The sequence below is a fragment of the Ambystoma mexicanum genome, chromosome 9 (assembly GCF_040938575.1).
Source record: "Ambystoma mexicanum isolate Mex_15411 chromosome 9, UKY_AmexF1_1, whole genome shotgun sequence".
NCBI lineage: Eukaryota > Metazoa > Chordata > Amphibia > Caudata > Ambystomatidae > Ambystoma > Ambystoma mexicanum.
The window spans coordinates 804,674,879-804,698,379 of record NC_090931.1 but is presented as its reverse complement, the minus strand read 5'-3'; the positions used below and the strand labels follow the sequence as shown (position 1 = coordinate 804,698,379).

At 43.7% G+C, this 23,501-nt stretch overlaps 1 protein-coding gene across 1 annotated transcript in view; it reads right to left on the bottom strand.

The window, feature by feature from the left end:
- ITGAV (integrin subunit alpha V) overlaps positions 1-23,501 on the bottom strand; it is an 800,372-nt gene that overhangs the window by 575,556 nt on the left and 201,315 nt on the right. Inside the window, exons 6-7 of the mRNA XM_069615781.1 lie at positions 17,235-17,280; positions 12,646-12,771 (exon numbers count right to left, since the gene is read on the bottom strand). Coding sequence (XP_069471882.1) covers positions 12,646-12,771; positions 17,235-17,280 — 172 coding nt within the window. The remainder of the gene's footprint in view (positions 1-12,645; positions 12,772-17,234; positions 17,281-23,501) is intronic.

Sequence of the window (23,501 nt, the reverse complement as noted above, 5' to 3'; positions counted from 1 at the left end):
GCCTCTCCCTCAGTAGAAAAGCTGTTAGCGGTGGTATGTGATGATACTGCTCCTGCACGGAGATAAGTGTGTGAGTGCGCCAATCTGTGATTGTTGTACTTCTCGAACCCTTCACCCCAAAGTACGGTTTCTGTGAGCATACGCTGGCCCATAAAGCTCCCCTGTGTATTATGGAAGATGAGCTCTCCCTCCTGCTACTTCTGGCAGGGGGGCGTCAAATGGGATGTAGTTCCATCACTGATCCCTGATCAGGATTAGTCCAGTCTAGCTGGGACTATGCTTCTCCTTACCATTGGTAAGCTTTTCTTGAGCTCTTGTGATGCTTTTCGTTCTGTTTAATGTCTTTATATGTTGCTCCTATTTTTGCCCGTAATAATGTCCCTCTTCTGTTTTCTTCCCTTAGATGGAAACGCGGCCTCAATGCAGCTGTGAGACGTGAGGCGCAGCTAGATGGAAGATGGATGCTACCGCAATGTTCGACAGCAGGTAAGTGATGGTTTAAGGAAAAGCGCAAAGCATGGCTAAGCGCAACTTTAAACTGACTGTTCTTTTCGATGTCTAACGTGGTCTTCTGTTTTTCCTTGCAGGCGCTGCTGTGGACTATGGAGTGTGTCGTGCTGCGGTGCCAAGATGAAGATTTTGGTATTCCGGAAAGTGTAAAGATGAATACTTGGTTCGCCGAAGAGATGTACAGGTAAGAACAGCTTCCACCAGTTGGTAAGTATGCTGGCAGGAAGCAGGATCTTCAAAGGTATGTCTGACCTCAGGCGACGGTGAGAGTTACGCTGCTTGCAAGTGCAGAATAACGCAAAGCATCTATCTTGAGGATCAGGCAGCTTATATATTTGATATTGTGGGCACGCCCATTAGGGCCGGTTTACCAGCCACACCCTGCCACTCCTAGAGTGAGCCTGTGCAAAGGCAATCCATTAGCAGCCACACCCAAGAATACACTTGGGGCTGCTTAATGGATGGAATGTTCAAGGTTAATGCATCCTGCTTAATGGATGGAATGTTCAAGGTTAATGCATCTGAAGTGCTATGTCCATAATAAAAGCTTTTTGGTGTTAAATGGATGTTCACGTTTACTTTTGTTCATGAGCCTCGCGCCAAAGGCGCCAGGACAGTGTCCACCCAGTTCTCCTGTGCATGCAACCCCTGCATGCCTGTGCCCCTGACTTCATGACCATGACACAGATTGAGGAAGAGGCTGGTGCAGTAGTCCAGCCTAGAAAGTACCAGAGCTCTGGAGACATTGAGTTTCTGGGAGGAAGGTGAGGAAAGAATGCCTCTTATGAGGTGCAGCTGGAAGTGGGCCTTCTTGGCAAGGTCTGCGATGTGAGGAGAAAATGAGAGAGGAGTCCAAGATGACCCAAGGTTTTTTGCCTCACAAGAAGTTGAAAGGACGGGGCCCATGGAGGGTGGCCAGAGGGAAGGAGGGAGTTGGGGTCCAATGAGAAGGATCACAGTCTTACTGGCATTTAAGGCAGAGATCGTTAGCAGCACACCATGCCCAAATAGCAGTCAGACAGTCAGGCATGAGAGAGGAAGAAGGAGACAGTGGAGGGAAGCTTGAAGGAGAGCAGCGTGTTGTCCGCACAACACGGGAAGTGAAGAGAGAAGGCAGAGATCAGATGGGCTAGAGGGACAAGGTAGATGTTGAAGAGCCACAGTGAGAGGATGGAGCTCGGAGTCCAACAAACAATACATCAGCAAAAAAGTAATATCCAGTGTTCTAGTCACCCAATATGCTGGTCCTCCAGGTGGAAGGGTCCAATGAAGAAATCATAGCCACATGGACAATGGACATTCCTCATTTGTGTATGAATAGAATGTAAAGTGGTAGAAGACCCATCAGTTTGAGAGTACAGACCCAACATAGGAATTCAACCATGCTCCTAAAATACATTAGAATGCCATACCTGTCCAGGGCATGAAACAATGCCATCTCACCCTGTTGAATGCCTTTTTGACATGGACAGAAAGGACTGTATTCAAATCTGGAGTATTTGCGGTTGTTGTCATTGATGTAGTTATGACATGCTGCCCATGTGTAAAGCATGTTGGAACACTATGAAATAGCTCTGGTTAAACCTCATCCAGGCACATTGCCAGACATTTGGCCAAAATCCTAGTACCAGCACTCACTGATGAAAAAGTGTGGGTAAATTCGGCCCCACAATGCCAATGAACTGCTTGTGGCTGAATTAAGCCCAAATTGTGGTGCAGAAATATGAAAAAAACACTGCTGGCAGAGACAAAGCCAGCATGTGATTCTGAATGATCAAGTAACTGAATGTTGGTTTCAGAAAAAAAGAGAAAATTAGGGCTGTATTCTAATGAGAAAGCCCAAAACCAGAGGTCTACTGTCCAATACATGTGACCAAGGCCCAACGTGCAGCTTTGATAACAGAGCGCTACCATGGAAATGTGTGCAGTTTGTAGCTTAGAGCAAACAACACAGGGGAAATGAATCTCTATTGCCAGAGTAATGCGAATATATATCAGGATGTATAGATCAACATTAATGGCATGGTGCTGGAGAAAAACGAATATTGTGTGCTGTTAGATATACGTGTAGGACTCACGTGTAAGTAAAGAAATTGCCACATGTAAAGCACTAATTTCTGTTAAACATAGACTACTTTAAAACCTGTGGTTAAACCCAAAGAGACCTTCGCCTACATCATATTCAAAGGTCAAGCATTGAACGTCGCTCTACATGTACCAGACACATATAGGCAATCTCTTTGAAGCTTCTTCAGAGCCAGAAATGGGACAACGCTTAGGGCTGGGACCAAGGTTTATTGGGGTGAACAGATTACCATGGAGTCAACAAAAACTGCTGCTAATGGTTGTCAACTCTGAATAGTCAAAATAATATCCAATTTTGCAGTAAAGCCCCGAGCGAGCACAATTGACATGCACCAGAGCATGTCACATGGGTCAGGGTGTGGAGGTGTACCCCTCTGTTCGAAGGAGATAGGGAGACCAGGGCCCTGCCATTGAAAGAAGCCAATTGTTTTATTGCAAGCTGTATCAACATTGAGTGTCCAGGACCACATCAGGGTCTTGGGAAGAACAAATGTTTGATTATTTGAAGTGAAAAGTATTTATGCCATTGATACATCTGCCATAGCTTTGTATAAATAATCATTTTGTTCACCAACTTGAATTTTGTTCATTAACTTGAAACCAGGACACCTACAAAAATGGTTCAAATATGCTAGAAAAGCCTCATCCGATACACATTCCCTCAAAATTCAACTATGGAAACCAGGGTTATAGGCTAAAATGTGATTATAGCTTCCCAGAAAAAGTTACGGAGTGGACTTTGGGAAGATGGTAGCTTATTAAATTAGATACCGGTCTATAAAATCTTGTGATGCTCATGGATTTCAGTTTGAATAAATCATAGAAATCTGCCATTTGCACATGCAAACATGAGAAATTGAAGAAAAGTGTCATGTTGAAGATTTTAAGTCCATTTGAAGTGTTTAGAAAGGACATTACAAATCGGTGGAGCCAATAGGGATCGATCAGAGAAACAGGACGAGGCATTGTTTTAGGGGGGCTATAAATAGATGTCCAATCCTAATTATGTGCTAATAAGCTGCCACCTCATAATTTAGATGTTTTGGGGTATAATTATGGGTTTAAAAATAGATGCACAATGGGAAAAGAGAAGGTCTTGCCAAAATGAGGATAGTCTAAAGCAGAGCAGACTAAAATGGGAAGAGCGGTCTGAAAGGGCCTGAGCGGTCTAAGCTGACTGGAGCTCTATAAAACTTTTGGAAGAGAGACAGACTGAGGTAGAAGAGACCAGGAGCTAGACTAAAATCCTGAGGGAGCCGGAATAGAGGCATTGATGCTAGAGGCCACCTTTAACTGAATCTAGATACTAGATCCCTAAACTTCCCATGAGATGACCCTGGAGCCTGATGACTTTCTCCGAGCAGACATCCAGATCCCAACAGAACAAACCCCAACAGAACAAACCATTGGTGGGGGTCTTGTTAAATTGGTATCTTTTCCCATATTGACATTTGTGGGGAGGGCATCTAGGAGTAGATCCCTAGCCATTGTGATTTATTCCTACTTTAATAACAATGTAGCCAAATGACACAGGGTGATCTTGGAGATGTTTGAAATCTCCAATATGTCAGGGACCCAAAGGGGGTCCTCACTTCTTTTCCACCTGGATCCTCCTCTCAGATGGTCAGGGAAAGTCCATTGCTTTTGCACCCTGGGAGTGGATATGCGAGGGAGGATCACTTAAGTGGAAGGGAGTGGGGAGAAGACGACCCTAGGGGAGACATGGTATCACCTTTCCCTTTTCACAATTAACCCTCCATCCCTCAAGCCTTTGTAGGTTGTCAGCCCTTTCCCTTTTCTTCCTTCCAAACTGTCCCCCAGAAAAACCACCTTAGTACTGGGATGAGGAAGAGACCAACTAGGAGGGCACATCCTCATTGGACTGATGCACACATATTTCAAAGGCAAAACAGTTCCTTTTATTAAATCAGACAGTTCTAAACACCAAGCTGGTAATGAGACAAAGAAGAGGGCTATGGCAGTGAATAACAGACACAGGGGAACCGTTATCAATAACCCCTCCCACCCAATTATATACACGAGGAAATCTCCTGCACCAAAAAAATGAAAGATCCAGCCATAGGGCAACGTGTTACTGCCTTTATTAAAGATTCAATGACGGGATTGAAGCATGAACAATTCAGCATTCCCCACACTGCGTCATCGGTTTTGGGCCTGCCATCCAGTTTTGTTAATACATGATGTACATCCTAGAAAACCTAACAGATTGGTTAGTAAGGTAAACTACATTTACATTCCATAAAGAGTTAGAGGAGCAATTGGGTAAAACATATCTGGTGGCCCTTCCTGTTACCAACTCTGAATGTGGAGTGTACAAGTGTTACAGGTTAGCGTGTGGTGATTGGTGGATGCAACATAGTAGGAGCTTGGCGTGAAAGTTGGATAGAGATTGGGCAAAGAGGGTCTTCTCAGCCTTGGAAAGTTACCAGGCCAAGCACAAATACTCGAGGTGGTGGGAAACGGCGCTGCATGTTCGACATGTTACCATCTCCGATCTCCTAGGCCTCGAGAAAGACAATTCGGCTTTGAACGGAACATTGTTTTGTATCATCTTACATTCAGTTCAATGGCAACATCCACCTCGGTCTGGCTCAAATGAACGCAATAGGCTCTGACTTGCAGGTTTAGATCACATGTGTAGAGACTACAAAATGTATTTATTCTGTGTGCAATTATGAGGATTTTCAGCTAGTATTCCATGCAGGTGTCTTATCCTTTCTGTTGACTTATTTCTCTCAGTGTCCTTGGCAAGGCAGTACACGGCACTGCACTAGAAGCCTGGTCTGGGTGTTTTACCAAGATCAGCCTGTCAGTTCAACTCTGCATTCTCGAGTCCATTCTGCTCCCTTCCATCCATTCCAAAGTCCTTGTGGCTTTGTCTCAATTTACATGGCAGCCCATGTTAGTCACGTTTAAGCGTCAGCAATCAATTCGTATGTATGCGTGCGCGCCTTGCAGTTTCTTCACAGCGAAAAGTGCATGTGCGTCATCTAAGTGAGTCATAAGCATTTCCTTCATGTCCATCAACAAACGTGTCTGCATAACTTTATGCAGGGATGCCTATATGCTTCATGTCTGACGCATCTATGTCAGATTGTCAGCAGTGACACCATCAGCTTCGTCGAGGTTGTCAGTTCCAGGTATTGCAGCTGTATCTCTTCATCACCATCCTCAAGACAGGGTCTGAATGGTTGTCTGAGTGAGTAGCATTTTTCACACATGATACATCGAAGATGGGGAGGAGGGATACATCGAAGATGGGGAGGAGGGGTACAGCAACGATGGACACCTTTCATTTTGCTGATGTCAAGATGAGTGGAATAGGCGCAACGAGGACAACATTTAGGTCTCCCTCTTAAAAATGGCATACCAGTGGAACAACCGGGCATTTGTGCCTAATTGAGTGGTCTATAGTCAGGCATTTGAACTCAATGACCCACACCTGGGGTCACTTAACACACCTGATTGATATAAAAATGCCTGTCATAGTGACAGAAAAGCAACGGGCTGGAGAGAAAGAGCGGGCTGGAGAGAAGGAGTGGGCTGGAGACCCAGGTGCCGAGAGCTGCGATGGGCAGGGAAATACAATGGGGCCATACACTGGGTCCATGGTCGGCCGTGAGAGGGTCTGGAGGTCCTGCTACCCTCCTGAACGGGTCCACACATTCATTATGCAAACAAATTAGCTACTTTACTAATTCACAAAAAAGGGCATTATAGGGATGAAGTAAACTGATGCCTTTATTACATCAGGAATGAACTGCTGCTATTTAATTGCTAGCTCTTTTTCAATGTAACTGACACTATGTTTTTATAAATGTTTGATTTTTATTGTGTTTTTTTATTGACTATGAATAAAATGTATGTGTTTTCTAAGTATTAACTGACTGTTTGGAAGTGCTGTTGGGGATAATTCTACCTTGCTGCTATATATATATGGTCTGTCCAATTACCCCAAATCAAAAGGTAGATAAATTACTACTCACACGAGTAGTTTTCTCTGGGTTTCTCCTTTTCTATATTTGTGTCGCCAAGTAAGCACCATTGCCTCCTCAGCCTCATATACAACGAAGACAATTAATGCGGTCAAACCTTACTTATTTACCCAGAACGGTCTTTCAATTGCCAGAGCCACTATAGGTGCAAAACTAAATTATTGCAACATTCTCTTTGCGAGCACCTCAGCAAAAAAATATTAACAGATTGCAAATAATTCGAAACAACACTCTCTGTGCAGCTTTTAACATACCCAAGAGAGAACATATCTCCAACGCTAGGCGCTCCGCACACTGGCTCCCAGTCAAAGAACTCATCCTCTTCAAGACCCTGGCCATCACCAACAAGTGCCTCGCCGACACAGCCTCTTCCTATCTTTCAGCGAAATTAGTTAGAGCCGGCTACTCCAGGCCTACGAGATCACACTAACAACTCAACATTCCTATTGTCAAATGTGCCAAAGCTGGCAGTGTCAGCTTCCCTTTCATAGCCTCAAGATAATGGAATGCGCTCCCACCTGACCCAAGGAATGAGACCTCGCACTATGCCTTCCGCAAAGCCCTTAAACCGAGGCTCTTCAACTAGACCACACACTGCTTCTAGCTTCACTCCCTGGTACTTTTATGTTCAAGAATGTAAGGGATGTATCCAGTTCACCTGTAACCCTCTGAACCTTCAGAGGCACCCGTTCCTCTGTAACCAGTACCGCCATCTGTCTTGTACTAGGTTCTTCTGTAACCCACGAACCACAGACAGGCTTTCATTCATGTGTAACCAAGTAAGCTACCTTGCAACAGCGCCACGTTGCCCAAGGGCTGCTTTGTGGGCTTTATAAATGTAAAAAATAAATAAATACAAATAGAGACTCGATGGAACTATTGATTACTACACGTAAACATTAAGTTAGCTTTGTGTGTTCATTTTTTTTTTTATTTTTGACTTTTATTTCAGGCTGAACCTGTAATTTTGTCAAAAAGATCGGCAGGTTTAACCCTCCGAGATTCTACGAAAATCTTCGAAATTTTTTTTTTTTTTTTTTTTTTTTTTTTTTTGGCTTCTCTACAGATCTAAGTGCGACCTTTCACAGACTGAGTGCATTTCAAGTGAAATTATCCAGGAGTTCCTTTAGGCTGGTGGTGATGAAATAGCTTCAGTGGGAAGAGCTTCATTTATCTGTTTAAAAGCCAATCCAATGAGGTTTGCCATGGCCATGGTCCACCGGGTGGCTTCACCTGAGATTAGTCTATTCCATATGTTATCTTCTTCGAACATCCAGGGAGTTGTGATCAGCGGCGATAGGTAGGTAATTCTGTTCTGTTTGGTGTGGGGACAGATTAGAACCAGATGCCTGATCGTTTCCACAGTGTCCGCGTTTTTGCATAACCTACATATTTGATTTTCCGCCATACCTCTGATGGCGAGTATTTGTTTTGTGGGAAGTATATTTAGTCTCGCTTTCATAAACAAGTGTCTTTTTTTCTTTTCTGGGAATTTGCTGACATTTTATAGGCACCTTTGGTTTATTGAACGTGGGCGGAAGCTGTTGTAACAATTTGTTGTCTGCTGCTGTCTCTATGGTTTTAATCCAGTCCATTTCCTGCAGTTTCCGCTTGATTTTGTCGGGATTTTCTTTTAAATCTGTTTCCGAGTATATTATTTGCGACAATCTTTCTTTTCTGGCTTCAGCCCACTTTTTGAATACGGTGCAATTTCCGTTTACCATTTCTTCTTTGACTACAGCGTAGATTGGAAGGGAGTCTGCTAAAATGATTTTTCTAAATAACCTCATTGCGCTGGCGTCGACTATCGAGGCCAGAGATGTTAGTCCAAGTTCCCTTCTAATGGCCGCAATTGCAGTTGATTTGGGCAGCCCCAAAACAGATCTCCAAACCGTACCTTCTATTTTGTTCCATATGTTCTCCGGAATACATAGAGACGCTTCCATTCCGCTTGTCAGCGAGGGGACTAATTTCATTTTATAGAAATTGATTGCCGGCGTTAGGGTGAATTTGCCAAATTTCTTATCTAGTTTTCTCATTTGTGCTATCAGGGTCTTTGCCTTGTCCCAGAGTACTGTTTGCATAGCTTTATCTGTTGTTGTGTTGTCTAGTTCGAACCCCAAATATCTGATGTTTTTTACTTTTTCAATTTTTATGTCATCCAGATACCATGACTCCGTTGTTGTTGGATTCTTTCCATGTTTCTCAAAGATCATGATTTTTGTTTTATTTTTGTTTATCTCTAAGCGGTTTTCTTCTGTGTATTTTTTCAAATTTGTTAATTTCCGTTGTAATCCCACTTTGGTCTGGTCGATGAGAATCACATCGTCCGCATATAGGAGACGGGGAATAGTTGTTTTCCCTAATTTCGGTGGAAACGTTCTGATCTCATTTTCCGAATATTGCAAATCTCCCAGAAAGGCAATGAATAGTGCGGGCGCAAGTGGACAGCCCTGTTTTATGCCCCTTTTTACTTGAATTTCATCTGAGAGTGTTCCCTGTTGATTTAATTTCACTCTTACCGTTGTATTTGAGTGCAGTGCGATTAGGGGATCCAGCACCGATCTTGGGTATTCCCACGCATCCAATTTTTCCCATAGCATATTTCTGTCCACTTTGTCGAACGCTTTTGACATGTCCACAAAGGCCAAGTATATTTTTGGCGCCCCTTCTTTGATTTTTGCCTTGAAAATATTTATTATCAAGATGTTGATTGCTATCGTTCCGTTTTTCTGGAAACCTGTTTGTAATATATCTTTGCATTTTGACGATCTTTCCCATATCCGCAGATGGTCCAGAATGAGGGAGGAAAAGATTTTCCCTAAAATGTCCAATAAAGCAATGTGTGTTCATTATGTATGGGATGAGCTCATCGGTTGAGCACCAGTTGCACATATATGCAACCAGCAAGTCACAGAACAAGGTTTGCCATGAAAAGCATGTGGTTCTTGATCATGTGTATTTTCAAAGGTGTTCACTCGTCAATGTGATGCATCTTCGGCAACAAAATGAAATATAGTTTACACTGAGATTTAGATACACTAACCTAAACTTTAATGTAAAGCATGGATACAATGCAGTGTTTTACAGTAGCAATACTGTAATTATGTATTATGAAACCACTTACATGTTTAGGAATGGTATTTTAGAAATAAAAATAAAAAGTTAACACATACTGGTCTTTGCCAGACAGGATACAAAGCTTATTTAAAGTATCATCCCGATTCATTCTGGTTTTCATGTATTTAAAAAAGAAAAAACATAATTCTTGCCTGGGACTCCTGCACAGGCATTTACAGTGAACAGAGAAAAGAGGGTAAAGCAAGTACAGAGAGAAAGACAAGAACACAGGGTGAGCTGGGCTCCACTGAACAAGTAACCTATAGCTAGCTATCCTTGCTAGACAAGTGTCAATTTAATTAGCAAACCTACAGATTTGCATAGCAAATTGCTATGCAGCACTGCTCATTTTATGACTTGCGACCATCCTCTGCAACCACCAACATCACCACCACCTGCACCTCAACCATCCCCATGCCTCCCCTCACTGTTCTGCTTCTTCAAACTAGCACACTACTTTTTTCTCAGGTAGGATTTTAATAGCAGTTGCTCCCATTCTGGCAAGGACTTACGCTTGTGGCATGCACTTCCAGTTAGGGGAAAACAGTTACTCTATTTAGGGATTGGTTGTGCAAGCTTCTTGAGTTCAGTTGTAAAGTTTAATTTCAGAGACTTTTTATCCAAACGTGGACAGTGTCACTGAAAGTCTGGTCCACCATCTTGGAATCCGCGGACTCCCGCATGAGTGCTATGGCAAACAAGCCACAATCCAAGAGCACAGTCTTAAGGATTTGCATCCATTTTGAGATCTGCAGATTCCGCCCGATGGTAGCAGTGCGTGGAGCGAGTTCTGCTTTGATAAGTTGCCGGATTACAATAACTAAACAAAAGGACCTCAGCTTTCAATTCATCATTCTGTGTCTGCTTTCCTAAAGGACAAGTAGTGACTCCAAGAGCCATGTGGTGGTTCCCCTATTCCTGGCTCCCAGTCTTGGAGAAATGAGGGGATGTTAACAATGATGCTTGCATGTCTCACATCATGAAGCAGGTGGTAGACCAACCGCCCCAGCAACTTTACCCCACATATAGCATGAGGCCTAAGCAGGTGACATCATCCAACTATACACTGACAGCTGGCAGATACATCCTAAACTAGGTAACAGTCAAATATTTACCAATGGAGGAGGGAGTGGAATCAATTAATTATCTGCAACTCTTTCTGGCTAAATACTCCCACTCTAGACACCCATGTTCCTCTAGCACCAACTCCTTGCATGTAAAGCGGTTTGCTAAACAGAGCAGGTGGTCGATCACTTTCCTCAGCGGGCTCCCTTCTTTGGAACAACACCCCCCTCCCTCTTCGTCTTGAGCAGGACCTCCTCAAGTTCCGGAAAATCCTCAAGACCTTCCCCTTTACCTCTTCCTTCTCTCCCTCTCTCCCCTGCTAATTGCACAGTAGCTTGATTGGTGTGCAGGTTCCTTATGCATCCTCTGGGCCATGACCTCCCACATCTTATAATCCCTGCTGCTGTATCCTCTACACTTGCCTCGGCTCACCTTCCACCACTGGATATTGCACTTCACCTGCTGCTCTCCATGAGCACCAGAGCACTTATCCCATGCCCCTCTCCCCTCTGCACTTGTACGTTCTGAACACTCACAAGGCATTGTAGGTTCGTCTTCCTCTCCCCACTGTCTCTTATATTGTTGTAGTTAATTATTTAACATTGTTGTAATTTCATTGTCCATCATCCTCTGTCCCCTCCTTGCTGACCTGTGGGCGCTTTGAAACAGTATTTGCTTCCTGTATAAGCACTTAACAAGTGAACAATAAATAAAATAAAATCGATGTCTCCATATAAAGGTGCTGTTCAGCTGGCCTCAGACGTTGAGGGATTCCCCTAGTCACCAACCAAAGTGACAAACTCAAACGCTCAATTTGAAGCTTACGTGGACAGCCAATATCAACACTTAAGTCAAGCTTGTGTATTAAAAAGCACTTTTATTTGTGATGGGTACCTTCCTTTATTTAAATCCAACCACTGCATGGATCTTGGAAGAGTGTGGATTCTATGATTGTTGTACTATTGTCGTGTTATGTACATCAGCCTACTCCAATCACATATCCTGAAATAGTTAAGATTTCTAAATAAGGAAGCAGTAGCATGCGTCACACTCAACAACAAGGCTACAACCCCATCATTTAAAGTGCTTGGTGTTCCACTTGAGCAAAGTATACAAATCAAGACACTTTGTTCAATAGGCAAGGTATGGAATGAGCTAAAATAACTTGCAACTCTGTATGCCCTCCCCCCTTTGTAATTTGCAAGAGGCTTAAAGGGGAAAAACCCAGAAGGGTGAGCACTAAGCCAAATGGGGCCAAAGCCTGGAAACATACGGACAGCAATTACAGATCACAAGGGAACCACAAGATTCATCATTTACAAAACTATATTGACAAACTACCCTCCCACCCAGCAATCCCTAGCAAGGATGACACTACCTGCACCCAGGCTAAAAATCCAGGAATGTAGCAAAGAGGAGACCTAAAATCAAGTCTTCACCATCAACGTTCCTAAAATATAGAACATCCCAATCCACATGATGAACGCGCACTTGCTACACTGCTTTCTAAAGACAGACCCGCCTCTACATAATCATTAAAAAAAAACAAAATGACTGTAAAATTGACAACTTTTTACAGAGAGTATACATCTCCATTTGGTAATGTATTTGGTGTCTCACATGCTTTGGAGCAGTCAGCACAATACCCATTTGGAAATGTGTATTATCTGAGTTTTTCAAAGTAATTCATCAAAGCACACACAGAGTTCACTACTTATATGTGGTATTAGATATTTTAGTAAAATTACAATTTCTGAGAAAGGAAAACATGACATAGGCACTCAATTTTGAAAACACGGTTTAACCACCACTAAATATCATGAGTGTTTTTCATGCTTCCATTGCTTACCCAGATAGCTGTCATCATATTCAGCACCAGCCGACCGGGTCGCCAATCGATTTTTATAGTTAATGCTATAGTTATTGCGGTCAGACTGCTTCACAATGTCTTCCACATCATCAGAAATGAGTTGACCTGCAAGAGGAAAAGCAAATATACATTCATAAACCCCAACTATTGAGCCACATATGCATCACACTAATGAAGCCTCAAATAACTACATGTCTATAGGTTATGAAATGCTGCAAATGTGATACAGCCTTTAACAAAATTACATTTACACGAGGAAGGTGTACACGCATCACAAGGTTTTGTATATGCACAAGTAACATACATAGGGTCTCAGTATGAGTTGGGTGGTATGCTGGTGGTACATCTGCCAGAATACTGCACAATGGAATTACCGTTTCCACCACTTGGTCTGTCGGAATTACCGCCGGATTACAAGTGGTGTTGGCAGAGGTAATCCCCATTTTTTGAGTCTCCATTGGACTCTGTGGGGCATTTATGATGGAATTACTGCCAAAGTAATTCTGACACTTTTGCCAATTTTCGGCAGGAAGTGGGAGGATTTACCTCGAGCTGGATGTTGGAGGTAAATTCCCCACTCCAGGGCGATACCCCGGTAGTATAGCTGTGTGAGAAATGTGGCAGTAATTCCATTGTCGTCAATTTTTCGCCATACTTGTAATGAGCCCCATAGCATTTGAACACCCAATTGTAAACTTTGTGCGGTATCCCGGCAGTAAATCCGCCAGAATACGGCCCAACGCAATTACTATTACTGCACTTGGTCCAGCGGTATTAAGACTGGATAAGTGGCAGTGAAAATCCACATAGGACTCAATGGGGCATTCTCGGCGCAATTACTGCGGCAGAAATTGTGCCGAAAATGTGCAGAAATTCAGCGCATTCACAACCATCTGAGAGCTGGAGGTGCATCCACCAACTTTCTCCCAAACTCGCGATTGGGCGGTGCGTTAATGCAGCGGCACGGCCCAACTTGTGATGAGGGCCTTTAACCTGCATCTTTAACAGAGTTCGATGTAACATCATTTAGGCCAGTGAGCCGGAGTGAGCAGGATAATCGTGTAGAAACAGATATGATTTTCATTACAAATACCCGACTGATTTCAAATATTTCTTTGATCGTTAGACATAGAATTTCCATCTTTCTCAGCTGCTGCTTTTTTCGGGTTGATGATTTGCCCTTCCCAGCTAGAACAGATTTAAGAGTGAATTGTTATTGTCCAGTTTGGCCGTAGTGCAGGCCACCTCCTCAACAAGCATCCCCAATTCCACTGATTCATTATGTATTTCAATAGGTATCGTTGAGACAGCTCGACCCACAAAGAAAATCAGTAATTTTTGTCGAAGTAGAAGCCATGTTCAAATATGCCTCTTTGTTTTTGCATTGTTTGTTTATTTCTTAGTTTCATATTGAACAGGTATATTCACACCAACAGCTCTTTTCAACCAGCAATTCGTGCCAGTTATTACTTTTACTTCGACACAACAAAACACAGGATCAGGGGCGGCTCAAAGACTTCTAAATTCTGCAGTCACCGCACCTGGTCGAGCGGGTCCTAAGTATCACTGGTAAGTATATTCTTGCCAGACCCAAAAGGTAGTTACAGCAGTATTCAGCTCGTAATAAGGGCAGCTCAAGGACTACCACCGGCTAGAAGAAACGGCTCTGCGTCGAGGGAGGGATCTATCGTTATTGGTATTAATAACAAACGACCAAAGGTCGAAGAAACTATTTGGCAATGTCTCTCGAGGAGCTCCGCATAAAGGCGACCAGTAGCTGGGCGGAATAAAACAATCTGAGGGACCTCGACGCGTGAGGGATTGTGGGTACAACGCACGTCACTATAGGGATAGTGTTACAGACACGCCTTGTCGACGTCCCCTTTTCGACCACGAAAAACAAAATGCAATACTCCGCAGTGACCACTGGATGTCGGACCTATGCACAGCATGTGATTCTAAGCAGATTAACAAACATCAGAAACATTGATTCGCAGATCACACCAATTATACAGCTATCCAGACACCAGCAGCGATGATAATCGCAAATCTAGTTGCCCACCATCAGTGGATGCAGTTGCAGTGTGAGTAATATATAATGGTGATATTATGGACAGCAAGTGGCGTCAAATTTAATACCCAGGTACTCAGAATACCTGGGAAGCCGAGTATCAAACACTATCTGCAAACCTGCACTCCCAGGCACCTGCTGGAGCATGTGCCAACGGACTTAGCTTTCCAACCGGGACTACGGGGAAGCGGGTATAGGGAGAGGCTTCGAGCTACAGTCCCAGGCAAAAGACCCCACCAGAGCTCGATTCAGCTTAATTCAGCTCTGGGTCCAGACTCCAGTTAAAACGGCCACACTTGCCTCGCTGCACTTCTGAAAACACGTCTCCTGGTACACATACCATTCCGAATCACTCCAAGCTGCCTCTGCCCAGCAACATGCTTTCCGCTTGGCTCTGCTAGAGGAACGACCCTCACACATTTGGACGCAGAGTCACTCGGTCGTAAGCAGTGAAACAAAAACAGCCGCTTCCGACAGCCAAACCACTTGATCCCTGTATCTCATCACCATTCATCATCCAAGTGTATCACAGCCTACTAGACAATGGCTCATTTACAGACCAGATACCAAATCTAATACTACACCTCCAATAATACTCATTATGGGAGAGGTTATCCTCTGGGTTTAGGATTCAAGGCACCAAACCCACAATTTACCAAACACTCTGGAAAGTCAATAATGAAAGAACACAGTGGGCCACACCTCAGACAAATCTTCCCAAGGATCTTGTGATTTCATTTTCTGACTGAAAATGCGCAAAATACTGGTTGCCGACATGTCGTGACAAGTGACTGATTGGAGGTTTTACATCCTAGAAATTGTGGCTTGGGTAAAAGCAAACTTTTTTTCTGGGTGTGCAATCGTAGTCACCAGATGCTATCGTTAGAACTTTCAGAAAACATATCATGCAATCGATTGCGGTTATTTGCATGGGAAGTAGGAGAACCGATAACAGTATGAGGACGTACAAGCTATTTGCACATGGAATGCAGTTATTGAAATAGAAATTACATCTCGTTTAGATCCATGTTGCAAGTAGAATACACATGCCTGCCATGGCCTACGTGTTCACACTTAGGAACACTATGCAAAGCCTGGAAGTAATAAACATTTACAAGTACATTTGCAATCTATGAAGCACATTAACAAGTGCAACTTGTTGGAAAACTTCCACTTTAGGACTTGTCTGACTAATCAAAACAGCCCATTTCTACAATCATGAAAGTTGAGCGCCACATACCTTGCAGTTCCTTTTCCATAATCGGGAACAATCCTGTTTAGAAAGGCAGATCCGGTGGTAAAATCTAAGAGGGGATTACCTCACATAGCAGCTTCCATTTCATGGAATGTTTTTTTTTTAATTTAGCCTATATTGCACCGACAATCATGAATCAAGGTGAAACGTTTAAGCAGTTGTCTGAATTCCTGAGAGCTGCCCGTCCTGGGATGAAAATTGCTGTGTAGAAAATAGCACTATCCTATAGGCAAAGATTTTTCTGGAACCTTCACATCTCAGCTAATTTGTAGACCCACTACGCATTGCTCCTTAGACTATGAACTGGGGGTGAGCTTCCAGTGATGGCTACCAGGAGGCACTGTGTTTACTGTGAAATTACTAATTCTACTTTCACATTTCTGTTGTAAGTTGTTAGCCTTTCAAACCCACCATCACTTTGCTGGTGTTTAGGATCTCAAGGTTTCCGGGCACAGCAACGCAGGTATGCCCCAGGTGCAAGGAAACAGATGCTGGGATACTACATATGTTCTGGGCATGTCCGGTGGTGGGACGATACGGGCAGGAGGTGGTGAGTAGACTGGCCAAGAGGGTATAGAAACCGGATATACTTTCTCCAGGAGCATGCCTGTTAGACTGCTATACACGTCCCAGAACAAAACATATCAACAAAATGAAGGATCTGGCATACATACTGGCCAAACATAGAACTACTATAGCATGGAAATCCCCCAGACGGCCAGATGTGGGGGAATGGTGGCGGGATTTGAAGAAGTGTGCATTGTCTGAATCAGTGGCATGGAGGGGGGGCTATAAGGCGCAGTCACGGGGCGACCACTGGGGAATTATGGAATGGGAGGCTTTGCTACAAACCCTGTTCACTGAGGATGTTACAGATAAAGACGAGGCGAAAACCCCCAACTAGGGCGATAGGTGTTCCAATCCAGCAAGATGCTGAGCAGTACTAGTGTAATGGTGCTTTAGGCAATGTTGGGGGGTGGGAGTTGGAAGGGAGGGAGGGAGATGGGCTTGTTTTGGGAAGAGTTTATGATGTGTTAGAAGGTGACTACTGCAGACAGTGCTGGGAAATGTTTTATCTCATGTATCAGCAAAAACCAATAAAACACATTTAAAACATTTCTTTTTAAAAACTTTGCTGGTGTTTAATTCACCTCAAAACTATTCTCACATATACAATCACATATCTGTTTATTGATATATATGTAGACATTCAAATATTGTTGATGTTGTAATATACTGTACCTTGCCAATAAAAGCTCCCGGGTCCTCCAAGAAGAACTCTGGCAGCCTAGAAAAACAAACATTGGGAAATGTAAAGCATTTTAATGTCTTATAAGACCCAAGGCAACATGAATTGCACAATAAAAAACACCAGATGATTGTTCTGCATATTTAGCATCTATTCCAATATTTTATTAGGCCACACCATTTTGTTAAAAGAAGCAACCTACCTTGGCCAAATTCCAGTATTTAAGGGGAGAAGACCCTTCCATTGTGAACTGATTTCAAAACCACATCAAAGACATGATATGGGTGAGTGCACACATCCACGGTCATGTTTGAGGTACCTGGCCATAACAAGGCAGAGAGGTATGCCTTACCAGCAATATATAGGTAATGATGAATAAAAAGAGAGAGATGAAAGAGGGCATCCACTTCAAACAAACATTGGGCCTCATTACGAGTACGGTGGTAACCTGCCGGTTTTTCCGGCTCGGTTACTGCCGGACTCGTATTACCATTCCGCCTCCATGATTCCCGGAATTTCCGGGGCATTACAACCCCAGTGACCTGGGAATTCCGGAGGCAGAATTCGGTAAATCCCCATTCCCGTGGAGTCCTATAGGACTCCACGGGAATAGGGACCATGGAAACATCGGCACCATCTCATGATGGTGCCGGTGTTTCCACGTCCGCCTGCAGGCAGGCGGTGTTAAACCCGCCAGGTCAGACCTGGCGGGAATGACACCTCCGCCTGCAGGACTCGAGATCACCCGGTATGGAAACAACAGTGGCGGCGGGTTTACCGCCACCGTTATTTCCATACCGGGTGACTTGTAATGAGGCCCATTGTATTGCAGAGAGAAGACCCAGGAGGAAGCCAACATCAATATTATGCAAAGTATTAAAGGGTCAGAGAAAAAGAGGCACCTAGGAGTAGAGATGTATGAGAGAGATAAAAGGGCAATGGTGGGCGTGTGTGTGTATGCGGACATTATGCACAGTATTTTTCAATATCATTGTCTGAAGTCACTGAGGCACTCAGTCGGAAAAAGTGTCTGCATTGTAAAATAAGCGGCTAAGAATTCTACTTCGAATATAAGCACAGTATGTCCAATCAAGTACAGGTAAATCCAACATTTTTAATGCCAAAATACCATATTTCAATATTCTGAATATTGAGGGTGAGGACAATTTTGTGATGCTCTCTAGTGGTTGGCAAGCTTTAGTGGTATTTTCTATCAGAATTCTTACAAAATGCATTATACAAATTGATACTACATATGACAAACCTTAACCAGTAATAGTATTTCTGCTTTTCGTATCCGTTTACAGACACATTCTTTGCACATCCCACCATCTAGGTGCTGGTCTAGAGTATTTAAATGTGTTTTCTTCTATAGTAATATTAGGCTCCAGCAGGAGCATTCCTGTCATACCATCTTTCTCCAGCTTGTGTAGTCTCCCAACTTGTCCCTTGCCACCTAAGCCCCAGATGTTTCGTTTTATAATATTGTATTGGACTGCGAGTAAGTTGCATTAGTGCAAGAGCATGGTTTTATGTTCTGCATGCACAGGCACTAGCATGATAAAAACGACTATTCCATAAGTAGCGCTGGTCTTCTGGGGCTTGTGAATAAGTCTAGGTTCTCAAACTTTGCATAGACTAGGGGGAAGGTTTTAAGTGTGGCGCTAGGTTAACTGTAGGCATAGTAAAAAACATGTTTCCGAGAACCACTTGAGCCACCTGCGAGTCTGTCCATGTTTGCGTATTTATGTAGTAGCGTTTTGTAAAGGTTTCTACTGGGCTCCGTGTTGCGGACTTGCAAATAAGGCCCTGCAGAACATTTGCTAGGACAGCTGGTGGGGCTCCCTTTTCTCAGGTGGAGTGTGTCATTGGGGTTGCTAGTAGTGTTTCATGAGTTACTGTGCAGAACTGCTGAATTCAGCTTACAATCCTACTTGCAATGCTGGATTCGAGGCTGGATTGCCTTTGTGGCCTGCAGAAAAAGACAAGAAAATCTATGCAGTCCTTTGAACTTGCTTCGCAATGTAGAACATCATACCTCTTCTCAGGTCTAATGAGTTTAAGGAGTTTGTAGCCCCAGGTTGTGGCTTTTGAAAAGTAGGAAGGTGAATAGATTGGTTGACATGAAATGTATACATACACACATTATGTTGACAAACTAGCTTGTGTGCTAAAAACCACCTTGTCCCCCCCAGAGTTCATTTGACAATGCTTGTAGGTCATTTAACCTTCTTAAGGAAGTGATAGTGAAGAACAAAAATAAAAGACTTCTTTGTATCGAAGATGTTTTAATGCACTCTTGTGAACGGATTACAATGGTTTCTCTGCATGCCCATGATGCAAAACCTGGTTTGGGGACAATGAGAAAGTCGTCTATATACACTACAACACACAGGTCAAGGAACTCTCATACTATTTCATTAATAAAGAATTGGACAAACCAACCATTACAAGATATTCCACTAGCCCAAATTTGGTACTAAAAGCCAACTTCCACTCATCACCTCATGCACTCTGACCAAAATGTTATGCTCCTGGCAGCTATAACTTTGTGTAGCTGTATACATGACAATGTTCACCATGTTCCATCCTTCTTGGACACAAATAATAGAGGGGAAGCTGCAGGTGAGTGAGAAGTTCTACTACATCTCTTAAAAAATACTCTAGAATTATTTTTCACATTTTCATTCTCCTTTCCTGTTTAAGCATATATTCCACTGCAGGGAATTGGTGCCCCTGCCTACAACTTGCAATCATAGGGGCGATGAGTGTTAAGACTGGAGGAGGGTATCTGTATTTCTGCCCCCTATACAGTTGGTGGCACAAACCACCCAAGTCAAGGTTCTCTATAGGGTAGCTATGGATGAGCAACCAGGGCTGAGACCCAAGGGAGGTGATGCCCACTGGTTCTTGGGTACAGTGAATCCCCAATGGAATGTCCACACACTATGTTAGGTGATACCACGGCCCTTTTATTAAAAGGATAAAAGTCAGGTAAATGTACACAAATACGACTCACTTTATAGTCTGGCCGCCAGGAGTGCATCCGCATCATTACCTTTTTCATAAATGTTTTGTTTCAGGAACTGTAATTTCCTAATTATTTGACCTTCCTCCAGTAGTCTTCGCTCTTCCAAATTACAGTCTGCTCTAGTTTCTTCCGGGCCCCATCCCTGATCAGGATCCCCTTCCATGTCGCCTTCCCCACCTCCAAGACCATTCTCCTTGAGACCTCACCTGTGTTATTTATTTAAAAATAAATCCTCAATCTTTTTGGCCATTTCCGCATGGGACACCAGATCTTTCCAAACGGATTTGTTGCATCTCCATTTGGACCCCCTGAGCACCATCCCTTCCCAGTTCAAGTCCACCGATACCATATTGTGGTCACATTTCCAGGGTCCCACCATAGGCCAGTCTCGGCACAGCATCCGTCCCCCATCCCTGGCCTGTCCGTCAAGCTTGAAATCCGCCCAAGCATTGACATCACCCACCAATATTATATGGTGAGAGGCAGCGTTTTCTTCAGAAACTGCAGTTGACCATGGTTGGGGCAGTAGATTGTAGCAAATGTGAATCCCACCATTTTAGTAACCCTGGTGACCAGGAGGGCCATAACCACCTCGTCACCTCAAACCTTTGTGACCTCCATTCTTAGCCCTTTACCAATAAGAAAGTCCCACCCCCACTTTTCTTAGGGGGCCTCCCCTATAGCGTAGTTTCCTGGATAAACATAACATCTAGGCCGGACCTGTGGAATTCCCTCGACACTAAAGACCTTTTTGTGGGAGAGTTCATCCCTTCACATTCAGGGTCCCCACCCTCAGGTTGCACCCGCCTGTGTTATCAATGACTACATCCATTCTGCTATTCCCCACCCTCCTGAATCCCCTTGCAACTCCGGGCATAAATCCACCCCAAGACAACCGAAAACCACAGCTCTAAAAAGACCCGAAACATACCCCCTCCACCCACCCTGGTATTCCCCTTCATCCCCCAGTTACTTAAAAGGGCGCCCGACTCTTCCCGGTTAGCGTCACCAGAAAAAGACTACCACCAGTTGGAACCAGATCCCTGCTGGTCCAGAACCCAAAGCACCTCATTCCCTTTGAACGCCCCCGCCAACCCATATACCAACTTTTCAGGCTATATCCTACTTCAACAACCAACCAGTGGAGAAACGTTGAAGGTGGACGTTAGGGAGAATTCTCATAAACGTGGTATTTCACTTCACCTTAGAGACCCCCACAACTTTGCTGGATTTTGAGGACTTGATTTTTTACCTGGAAAGAGTGTGAGCCTTTTTTCCCACCACTCCTTCATGTATTCTGATGTGTGTTTTACACTTGTGTTCTTTGATTATGGAGTTTTAGATAACTAAATAGGCATCTGTTCATGTGTGTTACACAGCGCCCTCAGTGCAGTGACACAGGGATGTCTTTTAGACTTCCCAGAGGTTTAAATGCCTTCTGTGGGTTAAACTACTGTTTCCTAGAGAATGTAAAGTGAAATTGACTTTACCAGTCTTTCCAAATTCCTAGACCCAGCACACACCATTTTACAATGAAGTGCTGGAGGGGTTACATAGTATCCCGTGTGTCTAAATACTCATGAAGCAGCCAAATGCTACCCGTTCTTATTGAAAAGGCTGATGGCAGTGGTTTTACAACCCACTACCATGATTTTTCACGACCGCGAACACCGGTAGCTAAAAATCACGGGAGCCATGTTTTTCAAGATGGTGTCTTAAGCCCCTTTGTTGAAACAGGTTCTGGTGGTCTTTTTTCGCCCTTTCTTTTGGGAAAGGCCCTTCTGGTGTTTGTCTCTGCGCGCCAAACTAGGTTTGGTCCCTTTGTTCATATGCCTTTGGCGGGCTTCAGGACTGAAGACCGCCTCTGGCATCTGAGTGTCTGGGGTGGGCAGGAAGTGAGGGAGGGGCCCGAAAACTCCCTGTGCTTAGTCTCCTAGGAGACCCAAATGCACTCTGGCGTGATTGGCTGGCTGACGGTCCGGCAAGGACAGCCACCCTGCCGGGTGAATGACAGCTAGGCTGGAATTAAAGGGAGAAAACTGTTTAAAAGGTGAGTCTCTTGGACTGGAAAGCAGAGTCGACCACTGGAACGAGAGAACCGAAGAAGAGCTGGAAGAGGACGGCTGCTGCAACTCCTGGACCATTGGTTTGCCTGGTGAAGCCCTGCCGGCGGTCCGAATTTCCAAGTTCATCTCGACAGAGAAGCCCCTTGAAGGACGACTTCTTCCTTTGAGTTGGCTGGACCAATCAACTCATAAGCCACCTGGACCCAATTCTCAAAGCTGGTCAGGATTAACCCAGGAGAGGGATACCAGCTTGCGTGCTTGAATCTAAGCTACTCGAACTGAAGTGACTCCATCTTGTTTGCTTTTTCGACGATCCCATGCAGTGCACGAGTCCCCCGACATCCTTACTCTTGTCCCCACGACTGAGGCTCAGGAACAGTGAGACCTGCAGGAAATGCCAGGAACCAATGACTTCAGCTGCATTTGTTTCTTCATACTAAGGTACTGTGCCAACCCGATTGAGAGAACGCCACTCTCACGGTGAAACTTTGCGAAACTTTCCCAACTTGGAGGCCTAATCAGCTTGTGACCCCCCACAAATGATCCTTTCCCACCTAAACTACTTCTGAGAACTTTTGCAAAGACTTTACCGTTTGATACCAGAATTGTTCTTTCTTATCCAGAACACTAGCCCATTGACTTTGGCCTGGCCTACAGACTTGAACTCCTCTGGTGAACTGAAACTGTTTGCACTGTTTAATAAGTACATGTGCTCTATTCTACTTACTTTTGTCCCTTTTGCTCACTTGTAAGTAACTGAACTGCCATTTTGCTCCTATTTCGGAGCTATAAGTTCTTAGCGCCTCTTATATAATTATTATAAAAGTCATAAAAAACTGATAGGAGCTATATAATTGAATTGAAGGTGGAACTGTTAATGAATTTCTTACAAACAGTATTGTATTCATAGTTTTGATGCACTTTGAAAATGTGTAAAGTATCTAAAATTCAGTTACATTTTCCATTATACTGTAATTAAATGGTAACATTGCAAACCAAACTCATTGTGTGCCCCTCGGTCCATGGCCACAAATTAAATCAACTAATTTTACACAATTATATGTACTTGAATAGCCGCCAAATTCTTTTTGTCAATAGTGATGTTGCACTTCCAATACTGATAAAAGGGTCTTCAATATTTGTTTATAGACTGCTCAATGACT